A 12,317-nucleotide genomic window follows, 5' to 3' on the forward strand; every position below is an offset into this window, starting at 1 on the left:
TATTTCACTGTTTTGTATATCATATCATTATTATCTGGAGAGTAGAAAATATTGTGATATAATGTTGCATGTGTACAGTGTATTGCAGAAATATTGGCACCCTTCACAAGTTTATACTATGTGAGGTGCCAGATTTTTTTTTTTTTTTTTTTTTTTTTACAAATTGCATTTCTTTAAATAGGTTTATGAGGAAAGAAATGCTCGAATGGACTAATTGAATGCTGTAATTGTGTGTGATATTTCGATAACACTATGCTCATTCTCGTGAAGGGTGCCAATAGTTCTGAAGTCAGCTGCATGCATGCATGTGCTGTAGTGTGTGGCACATGTGTCACTGGCCAGGACGAATGGGATGAAATAGGCACAAGCATGATGATTGGCTGCTGAAAGAAGGGAGGAGAGAGAGAGAGAGAGAGAGAGAGAGAGAGAGAGAGAGAGAGAGAGAGAGATGGAGGGAATGTGAGCGTATAAACACAGACACACAGAGATGTTCCACAGTCCCACAGAGACTAACTGCTCTGTCTCACACACTCACACTGTTTTCCGATCTGTTGCTTCCGTCACACCCCCATCTCTCTCTCTCTCTCTCTCTCTCTCTCTCTCTCTCTCTAACACATACACACACACACACACACACACACACACACACAGAGATCCTCTCTCCCTTGTTCTTTCACACACACAAGACGAGAAGGTCATGGACACAGACGACACCACAGGTAGATATGGGACAGGAGGTGCTTTGGTGGACATGGATGGGACACATGAAGGAGATCACGTGCTCAGGGTAGGATTATGTGTGTGTGTGTGTGTGTGTGTGAATGTATTTATGTATGTGTATGTGATATGCTGCCTAAACCCTAGACTGACCGTGTGTGTATGTGTGTGAGGATACATACTTAGACAAGGTGTATTTAAAGGTATGTTCAGTAGTTTTGAATGTGTTTATTTGCTCAGTGTATATACACATGTGCATCCTGTGTGTGTGAGGGTCATACATGTGCCCTTGTGATATTATTTGTTAAGTGAGAGAGAGAGACAGAGAGAGAGAGAGAGAGAGAGAGCAACAGAGCAGAAGGTCTCTCTCCCACTTGAGCAGAAAGGTAGAAAGCAGGAAGCGTGACATGTCTTCTTCAGAAAGTGGGACAGAGCGAGTGTGTGGAAATGCTATGCTTTTTGAAATGTGCGTATGTGGGACAACTGTGTGGAGGGGAAAAAAAAAAAAGTCCTGCTCTTTTTCCCTCTCCAACTGTCAAACAGAGGGATGAATCACAGAAGATCTGGCAACCGGCCCTCCATAGCTCACATTAGGAAAATGTTCTATTCTTGTTGTTGAAACGTGAGCTGTCAGGTTTTTAAGTTCACGTCTCAGTTCATTCAGTGTTGTGATTCCAAGGTTTTGCCTCGCTCTGACTTCACGTATGCGTTGAAACACTGGACACTGTGGTGTTTCAGAAGGTTGTTGGGTCACTGTGACAGATTAAACCTGTTGATCCTCCAGCTGTGTATTGGTATCTTTATTGTGCACATATTATGTATGGGAAAAGTACAAGCTCTGAAAAAAAGAATATAATAGAAACCCACTCAGCCCATCCTTGTAGCCTTCTCAGTATTGATTTGTTTCACAAGTACGCGTCAACAGTTTGGAACGAGTGCATTAATAAAAGCATTGCAAAATGAATCAACACCTTCTGACCAATCAGAATTCAATAGTGCTCTGGTATAAGCATTTTTTTTTTTTTTTAAATAAATATTTTTGTTCAACAGCACAAGAGTGTGTATTTTAACATTTTGTTTTAAAGTGCTATATCGTATGTCCAAATAAACGTCCATCTTCATTCCTCCTTCAAACTTCAAGACGCTGGGCCTTGAGGACAAAATGATACCTGAGTAAAAAAAATAAAAAACTGTTGCCCAAGATGGCCACCTCCATAACACTACAGCCCTTCAGAGGTTTTATTCATATGTATAGATGACAGTAAATCACACTGTGTGCTGATCCGCACCAGGAAGTGTGCGTGACATCACTGAGGAACCGGATCCAGTTGATTTGAGGCAGAGATTTTGGATGAAAAGGACTACCTTCACTTGTTAGCAATGACTGCTACTCGTGATATTAGATAGGAGGCAAAAATCTATCAATAGCTAGATTAGATAAGTAGCTGCATTCATGATTTCACAACTGTTTTAAACCCTGTCGGTGTGTTTATTCTAGCACTGACTTGTTGGTTCCGTAGTAAGTCGTAGCGTCGTAAGCAAAAGTTACACATCAGACATGTTGGCTGAATAATACGTTCCAAAAAATATGAGGAGTGTTAACTGTAAATGCATCACTTCTGACAAATCTGGAACGAGGATTATATTTTACAAGGGTTTAAAACGTGAACTGGGCCTCTAGAATTTGTTACAAAAAAAAAAAAAAAAGCCTGTGCGAATGTGTGTGTGTGTGTGTGTGTGTGTGTGGGTGTGGGTGTATGTGTGTGTGTATTCTCCTAAAGGAAGTGTGTAATCAGTACCAGATTTACTTTGGCACAACTACAAATGTACTGTTGAGTGTGTGAGTTGGGGGTCGGGACAGCTTATCCTGTGCCACATGTCACACCTCCCAGACAGGTGATATCTCTCAGCATGACATACAAGACCATTATAGATCAGAAACACACTTACGTACACACAGAGTGCCTGCTACGAAATGTTCTGTGTATTTCCTGGGAAGGGAGTGTGTGTGTGGGTGTGTGAGTCTTGTAGCAACCAGGGGTGACCTTACTATCAGCTGTTATCCTCATTCTCTCTCTTCTCTCTCTCTCTCTCTCTCACACACACACACACTATTTCCAGCCACCTGTGGTGTGTTTTGGTTGAGAACACCATGGTGCATCTGTTGCGTCACAGCTCTTTCGCAGCTTTATCTTCAGCCCAAATCTCGCTAAACACTATGTACTCACTGCTAAACACTAACTGTGTGCGGGTAAATCTCTATGCTTAATAATAATAATGAAAAATAATCCCTTAGATTTACATAGCACTTTTCTAGGCACTCAGAGCGTTTTACACTGTATAGGAGGGAATCTCCTCAACCACCACCGGTGTGTAGCATCCACCTGGGTGATGCGACAGCAGCCGTAGTGCTTAATTTACCTTCTTGTGTTGTTTTCGTTTATTTTGCTGTTAGGATGACAGTGATGATAGTGATAAGGGATGTTCTAGCTAACAAGTTAGCGTCAGACCCTAGAGACAATTAAACATAAACACACAGGATTTTATCAGCCCACTTTGAACACTCCAAGGAAACTAGTGCCATGGAGCAGCTGAGGGACATGAGCTCTACGTGGAGAGAGAGAGAGAGAGAGAGAGAGAGAGAGAATTGGCTTCATTTGTTGATGGAAATCCCGTCAGCTCAATAAAACAAGTGCAACTTTGCCCTTTGTGGATTGTGCTCATGCCATTCCATTATGTTGACATAGGATACTGATCATCACTGGTTGCTGATACCAACTTTAAAGCTGCTATTAATAACCAAAGGCCTCTGGTGACCTCGAGACCCAGTCTAATTATCCTGGTGCTTGTCCTCAAATAACACACTCAATAAAGCGATCACTAACACGTTCATTGTCTTAAAGACCACCAAATACAATTAAATAGCCATAAAATAATATGAAGCTATAAAATGATTATTTTACAAATATATGATGAGCCAGAACGATTAAAGAATGGTTCAGGTAAACCACTGAAGTGTGTAATTTGCCACAAGACATATCTTTTCCTTCCTTTCCTTTGATTTTTTTTATATAGCGCTTTTCTAGACACTCAAAGCTCTTTACACTGTATGGGTGGGTGGGTGGTGGTGGTGGTGCGAGGGGGGGGGGTCTTGGGGGCTTGGGTCTCTTGTCCCATCCTGACACCCACAAGCTCCTGCTTCCATCCTGACACTCACAAGCTCCTGCTCTTGCTCCCATCCTGACACCTACAAGCTCCTGCTCCCATCCTGACACCCACAAGCTCCTGCTCCCATCCTGACACCCACAAGCTCCTGCTCCCATCCTGACACCCACAAGCTCCTGCTCTTGCTCCCATCCTGACACCTACAAGCTCCTGCTCCCATCCTGACACCCACAAGCTCCTGCTTCCATCCTGACACTCACAAGCTCCTGCTCTTGCTCCCATCCTGACACCTACAAGCTCCTGCTCCCATCCTGACACCCACAAGCTCCTGCTCCCATCCTGACACCCACAAGCTCCTGCTCCCATCCTGACACCCACAAGCTCCTGCTCTTGCTCCCATCCTGACACCCACAAGCTCCTGCTCCCATCCTGACACCCACAAGCTCATGCTCTTGCTCCCATCCTGACACCCACAAGCTCCTGCTCTCATCCTGACACCCACAAGCTTCTGCTCTTGCTCCCATTCTGACACCCACAAGCTGCTTAATCCTTTTGACTGACTGCTCAATAAAGATTTACTGGCAGAGTACTGCCTTTAGATTTTACACTGTAAGTGAGTTTAGCATGGGTATGTTCAGTACACGTTAATACATGCTCAATATCTTTGATAGTCAAGTTGTCTGTCAAACCTTAGTAAAAGATTTCTTCTAATGGTATACCATTTTTGTTTATAACCATATCAAATATTGTAGGCTTTTGGTCAATGGTAAAATGTCTTTCCTCTCCTTCCTCTAGGTGTTAATCGTTGAACTCTAAAGAAGAAATAAGTGGTTTTGAAATGAAGAGAAATAAAAAGAAATAAAGAGGGTTTGCAATGCTTACTACTGCAATGTGTAATTTTTTTTTTACAAAATGTACCTCTTACTTGGTTTGTTTGATTCCACAGTTGATCATGCTAGATCAACTGGCTGCACTTGTACATGTCAGTTATGTGATCCATGATCACATGAGCACTAATCTTATCAGAGATTACAGCATTTGCTAATCTTATCAGAGACTATAGTATTGATGAGTCCTAATGTTATCAGAGACTACAGTATTTGGTCTCTGCTGCCTTCCTCCGGAATCTGCTACCTCCCACCCACTCTTTTATTTCTGCGTCTGTCTGTTTGGCTTCATGTTTGGCAAAAAACATATCCCAAACATCAACTTCCCTTTTTTGTATAAAGCCTGCATAGGTCTTCAATGAATCACTGAATCAGTGAATCAATGAATCAATGAATCAGTGAGGCAGTGGTGGCTCAGTGGTTAAAGGCTCTGGGTTACTGATCAGAAGGTCAGGAGTTCAAGCCCCAGCACTGCCAAACTACCACTGTTGGGCCACCCTTGAGCAAGGCCCTTAACCCTCAACTGCTCATAAATGTAAGTTGCTCTGGCTAAGGGAGTCTGCCAAATGCCATAAAAGTAAATGAATCAATCAGTGAATCAGTTTAACTATGAGTCTCCTGTAGCACCTGGTAACAATCAGAAATATGGTAAAAGTGTAGCAAATTGCTGTTGTTCATGTTGGGAAATTGTGATCCATTGGCATCATGTTTGAATATTAGAGAAATATTCGGCTCACTGATGCCACTATCTGATCCTAGAGGATTATATCTGATGGTGGTGGTGTGTGGGTCTGTGTGTGCGTGTCTCCGTGTCTATGAGATATGTGCAATAGGATGTAATTAATGTCAGGATGCAGACAGAGAGAGCCTGGTAGTTGTGGCATTTGTGATGCTGCTTTACATAATAATTAGACCCGGTGTTTTGGATCCTGTCACTGAGAAAAGGGATGTGTGTGTGTGTGTGTGTGTGTCAGTATGACTGAGTGGGAATTTGTGACTGAGTGGGAGTTGTATGGTTTGTATTTTTAGATTCAGGCATACTGAAATGATAAGCTTCACATCGTTTTCTGATATCCATAATGTCATTTGGCTGTTTAAAAGCGAAGAGAGGGACTGAGTGTTTGTGTGTGAGTGAAAGAGATAGATAGATAGATAGATAGATAGATAGAGAGAAAGAGAGAGAGAGAGAGAGGTTCACTGACTAATGTGAGTGATGTTAGCAGTGAGATGGATGGAACCATCCATCCATCCATCCAGCCACATTGTCATAAATCCATCCATCCATCAAGCATTCACCTTTCTAACTATCCATCCTTACATTTCTCTCTCTCTCTCTCTCTCTCTCTCTCTCTCTGATTCTCTTTTAATAATTTTGATATCAAATAATGATTTACATTTTAATAGGCTACATTTTGTGCTTTGTGTAAAACATGAGTGATGAGTTTCAGCAATGAGTTTGAGGTTGGGTGGTATTTTCTTATAAGCAGAAAATTTGAACCTACCTTGCTCTTGCGTACACTTTCTTTTTTTTTTCCAGTTTCATTTTTATTGAACATTTCTGCTGAACATTTCTGCTGAACTAAACATTTCTGCTGGACATTTCTGCTGAACATTTCTGCTGAACTAAACATTTCTGCTGAACATTTCTGCTAAACATTTCTGCTGAACATTTCTGCTGGACATTTCTGTTGAACATGTCTACCAAACATGTCTGCTGAACATTTCTGCTGAACATTTCTGCTGAACATTTCTGCTGAACTAAACATTTCTGCTGAACATTTCTGCTGGACATTTCTGCTGAACTAAACATTTCTGCTGACCATTTCTGCTGAACTAAACATTTCTGCTGACCATTTCTGCTGGACATTTCTGCTGAACATTTCTGTTGAACATTTCTGCTGAACTAAACATTTCTGCTGACCATTTCTGCTGGACATTTCTGCTGAACATTTCTGTTGAACATTTCTGCTGAACTAAACATTTCTGCTGAACATTTCTCCTGGACATTTCTGCTGAACTAAACATTTCTGCTGAACATTTCTGCTGAACACGTCTACCAAACATGTCTGCTGAACATCACCTTTTTTCTTCTCTCCTCCCCTCCCTTTCCCAAATATTCCATTGAGAAGAAAAAACAAACAAACAAACAAACAAAAAAACAAAACAAATTGAGCAACACAGAGCAGTAAACATTCACAGGTTTTTTTTGCTTTTTATACTAACAAAGGAAAACAAAATTAAAAGTAAACCCACCCCCCGCACCCCGGCTCATCATGGCTACCCAATAACTATCGCTGGTTATATAGATATTGTAAGACCCAACAACAGGCACAAAAATTTAAGTGGGAACTGTCTGTAACTCCATAAAGTATATGATAAAGGGATGCCATTTATAAAAAAAACTTGTCCGTACAACCCTTCATCGTATACCTTATTTTCTCGAGTTTTAGAAAAAACAACACGTCCTTTAGCCACTGGGAGATAGATGGGTATTTCGCAGACTTCCAATGCAACAGTAGGGAACGTCTTGCTATAAGGGATGTGAAAGCAATAACATCCTTTTGTATCGAGCTCAATGGAACTGAGTCATCAGGAATCCCAAATACAGCAATCAATGGGCAAGGCTTTAAATCTACCCTAAGATTAGTGGACACGATGGTAAAAAAAACCAGACCAAAAACCATGGAGATCAGGGCAGAAGAAAAACATATGGCCAAGATGGCAGGGCGAGCCATGGCATTTATCACACTTGTCCTCTATGTCAGGATACATCACAGAAAGTCTCGACTTGGACAGATGGACTCTGTTTAAAACTTTGAACTGTATAAGTCCAAGACGAGCACAAGAAGTGGTAGACTGTACCCTCCCTATAGCACGTTCCCAACACTCCTCACTTATCTGTACTCCTAACTCCGTTTCCCACGCATTCCTAATTTTGTTACTCGACTCACTACCTAGCGCCAGAATAAAATCACAAATCCTAGAAATCATTCCTCTCTGATGTGGATTGTTTGAAAACAAGCTTTCCCAAGCCTGTTCAGGAGGCGCAGAGGGGAAATCAGGAAAACATCTATAAACGAAATTCCGAATTTGAAAATACCAAAAAAAATGTGTCACAGGGAGGTCATAAGTGGATGCCAGATTGGCAAAGCTATCAAACACACCATCGGCATACAAATCTCTAACTTGTTTAATACCCTTGTCATACCATACTGAAAATGTGGAGTTGTGTACACTTTCTAAGTGATAGCTTCATTACTTCACCCTATCAATATATACTCAGCAAAAAAAAAAAAAAAAAAAAGAAACGTCCTCTCACATTCAGCTGCTTTTATTTCCAGCAAATTTCTTAACATGTGTAAATATTTGTATTAACATAAAAACAATCAACAACTGAGACATAAACTAAAGATGTTTCACAGAGGTTTGAGGAACAGAAATGGAATAATGAGTCCCTGAACAAAGGGGGGTCAATATTAAAAGTAACAGTCAGTATCTAGTGGCCTCAAGCTGCTTTAAGTACTACAGTGCATCTCATCCTCATGGACTGCACCAGATTTGTCAGTTCTTGCTGTGAGATGTTCCTCCACTCTTCCACCAAGGCATTTGCAAGTTCTCGATCACGTCTGAGGGGACACATGGTTACATGTAATTTTCCACTGCGAGGACGATCAGCTGTGCTTCCTGTCTCCCTGTAGCACCGTCTTAGTCATCTTACATTACAGACATTGCAGTTTATTGCTCTGGACACATCTGCAGTCCTCATGCCTCCCTGCAGCAGGTCTATGGCACGTTCACGCAGCTGAGCGGGAACCCTAGACATCTTTCATCTGGTGTTTTTTTAGTCCGTAGAAAGGTCTCTTTAGTGTCCTAACTTATTGTAACTGTGACATTAATCGCCTAGCGCCTGTAAACTGTTCGTATCTTAAGGACTGTTCCACAGGTGTATGTGTAATAAATGTTTATGGTTCATCGAACAAGCATGGATAACATTGTTTAAACCCTTTCCAATAAAGATCTGCAAAGCTTATTTGGATTTTATTTGTTTTTCCAAATAAAAAGGTTTTGGAACCTTTTCCAGCTTGGTGAGCAGCAAAAACTCTTTTTCTGAGGTCCTCAAAAATCTCCTTTGTTTGTGCCATGATACACTTCCACAAACATGTGTTGTGAAGATCAGACTTTGATAGATTCCTGTTCTTTAAATAAAACAGGACATTCACTCACACCTGATTGTCATCCCATTGATTGAAATCACCTGACTCTAATTTCACCTTAAGTGCTAATTCAAGAGGTTCACATACTTTTGCCACTCACAGATATGTAATATTGGATAATTTTCCTCAATAAATAAATGAGCAAGTATAATATTTTTGTCTCATATATTTAATTGGGTTATCTTTATCTACTTTTAGGACTTGTGTGAAAATTTGATGATGTTTTAATTCATATTTATGCAGAAATATGGAAGATTCTAAAGGGTTCACATACTTTCAAGCACCACTGTGTGTGTGTGTGTGTGTGTGTGTCTCAGACAGTGAAGTTAAAGCTGCAGTTGAACCTCAGTAGGTCCTGGCACATGGATTTTGCAGTTTGAGTCTAAGACAGTGTGTACCTGCTACATGCCATCTAGAATCACATATCTCACAGCATGTTGCTATTTTGTGTGTGTGTGTGTGTGTGTGTGTGTGTGTGTCATAGAGTCACAGTGAAGAGGCTATTGTTGACTACGGCAAGACCAGATCAGCATTATATCCAGCCTTCGAGACTGAAGAACTAGAGAGTAAGTACATTCATTCATTGATCTGTATATATATTTCATCCAACAATGTAGCATACCATCCATCCATCCATCCATCTCTATTGTCACCCATCCATCCATCCATACAGACAGTCAGCCAGCCAACCACATAGTCATACATCCATCCATCTATCCTTATAGTCATCCATCCATCCATCCATCTATCCTTACAATCATCCATCCATCTATCCATCCATCCATCCAGCCATCCATCTATCCTTACAGTCATCCATCCATCCATCCATACAGGCAGTCAGCCAGCCATCCACATAGCCATCCATCCATCCAGCCATTCATCTATCCTTACAGTCATCCATCTATCCATCCATACAGACAGTCAGCCAGCCACATAGTCATCCATCTATCCATCCCTCCATTCATCTATCCTTACAGTCATCCATCCATCTATCCTTACAGTCATCCATCCATACAGACAGTTAGCCAGCCAGAAACATAGTCATCCATTCATCCGTCCTTCCAGCCAGCAATACTATCATCCATCCATCCATCCATCCATCTATCCATCCATGTTTACAGTCATCCAGTCATCCATTCATCCATCCATTCATATAATCACCTGTTTATCCATTCATCCCACCTCTCTAGCTGTCCATCCTACATGTCTCTCTCTCTCTCTCTCTCTCTCTCTCTCTCTCTCTCTCTCTCTCTCTCTCTCTCTCTCCCTCTCTCTCTCGCTCTCCATTTTTCTCTGGACACAGTATTTTAGTCATGAATTCAATACTTATATTTGTACTACCCAACACCCACCACACCAAAGCTATCATCCATCCATTCATCCATCCTCCCCTCTGTCCATTCATCTGTTCTGCCCATTCATTCAATAATTTATCCATACATCATGACTAACTAACATGACTGCAATCCATTGTCCTAAGCTTTAAATGCTGACAAACAACGTCTTCAAAACCTCATGTGAAAGTGAAAGAAATATTTTTAGAACCTATCAGAAATTTACTATGAATGAAAAATGCAAACTGTCAGATTATTCAATTATTCATTAATGATGACAAAATTTGCTCTGTGGAAAGATATTCCCAGAGGTCTCATAATTTGCTGTCAGGCGCTGCATGCCAGGGAAAATGAATGTATTATGTGGTTTGAATTCAACACTGAGGATAAACACAAGCTCACCCTCAGCCAGACCCCACAGTGTGGTCAGATTTAACAAAGAAATGAATATAAAAGAGCATTCAAGATCATTGTATTGCAATTTTGAAGAGTCTGAAGCGTAGGTGTACAGGTGCAGTGTGTATTAGATATTTATCTCAATTTGGTCTTCTGACAGAGTAAAAAAAAAAAAAAGAGTCCTAGTGGTCTTACACCTGTATTGGTATTTGGAAAAAGACCAGGTGATGTCTGCTGTTTTGGTGACCCTGTGCCACTGTAGCCGCAGATTCCTGTTTTTGACTGACATTCTGTGTGGTCTTGAGATGCTTTTCTGCTCACCACAGTTGTAAAGAGTGATTATTTGAGTTACTGTAGCCTTCCTGTCAGCTTGTACCAGTCTGGCCATTCTCCTCTGATCTCTCAGTTCTGCATATCCGTATGCAGAACTGCTTCTCACTGGATGTTTTTTGTTTTTTGCACAATTCTGTAGAACCTCTAGAGACTCTTGCCTCATCAGCAGTTACTCAAACCAGCCCGTCTGGCACTAACAACCTGTTATGGAAAGGAGGCGAAGAACCCCCCCCGCCCCTTTAAGTGTTTAATAAGTTTAAGAGGGGGTCCTGGACACCTAGACCAGATGTCCCTAAGCATCTCCAAGTCCAATCGAGTGTCATCCATTGAGGGGCCAGAAAGAAGACGCTTGACATGTTCTCTGGTGTACAGATGCGGGCCGGTCTCTTCCATATACCAGAGAGATGAAGCGATATCCCTGGCCTGGCTTGGGCATGGAGTAACGGCTACTGCTGGTTCCAGCCTCAGAGAATCCAAGATTTTCTCTTGGGTGGCGAAAAAATCTGCTGCATCCATTTGTTTTTCGTTCTGTTTTGGAATGGAGGCAAAGACGGATGCAAGTGCAGATAATGTTTAAGAAAAATCAAAAAAAGAACATGTAGCAAAAAAAATAAAGACCAGGAAACAAAAACATAGAACAATGAACAGCACGCAGTGAACAACGGCAAAGTAAGACAAACAAAAGACAATGTGTGCAGTGCAAACCGTGACTTATATACAAGTTCTCATTAACCCTAAACATGAATCAGGTGCAGATAGTCATGTGACATGATCAGGTAAGGTGCACTGGCTGATGGGAATCATAGTCTCTAATCCTTTTCCGGTATTTACATAACAACCGAACAAGGATGGAAGTCAGCTCTCAAGAACTCTTGCTATGGCAAGCTCTGTCCACAGAGCAACATAACAAACAACACAGTCATGAAGCATGAAAGAAAACATGCAAAAGTTCTGTACTACTTTTACAACCCTGGTCTTGAAAGACGACCCTGAGTACATAGCAGATCTGGATGTTCTTTGTGTTCAAAGAAGAAGAGATCTAATGGGATATATTAGGGATTTGAACCCTCCTTCACTCCACCTTATACTAATAATGGGCTGTAGCTATTAGATATAGTGAACAGAGCTACTCAGGGCCGGTTCTAGACATTTGGAGGCCGTAGGCAAAATTTATGTTGGATGCCCCCACACGCCTCCTTCCCTTCACCTTTCAGGATAAATTAAAAGCATTTGAAACATGTATTAAAATCTGTATTAATATTTGTATATAT

At 41.2% G+C, this 12,317-nt stretch overlaps 1 protein-coding gene across 1 annotated transcript in view; it reads left to right on the forward strand.

Moving 5' to 3' along the window:
• The first annotated feature begins 443 nt into the window (after window positions 1-443).
• Window positions 444-12,317, forward strand: part of LOC128617812 (sodium bicarbonate cotransporter 3) — a 48,785-nt gene continuing 36,911 nt past the window's right edge. Inside the window, exons 1-2 of the mRNA XM_053640968.1 lie at window positions 444-787; window positions 9,468-9,549. Coding sequence (XP_053496943.1) covers window positions 488-787; window positions 9,468-9,549 — 382 coding nt within the window. The 5' untranslated portion in view covers window positions 444-487. The remainder of the gene's footprint in view (window positions 788-9,467; window positions 9,550-12,317) is intronic.

The sequence above is a fragment of the Ictalurus furcatus genome, chromosome 14, assembly GCF_023375685.1.
Source record: "Ictalurus furcatus strain D&B chromosome 14, Billie_1.0, whole genome shotgun sequence".
NCBI classification, from domain to species: domain Eukaryota; kingdom Metazoa; phylum Chordata; class Actinopteri; order Siluriformes; family Ictaluridae; genus Ictalurus; species Ictalurus furcatus.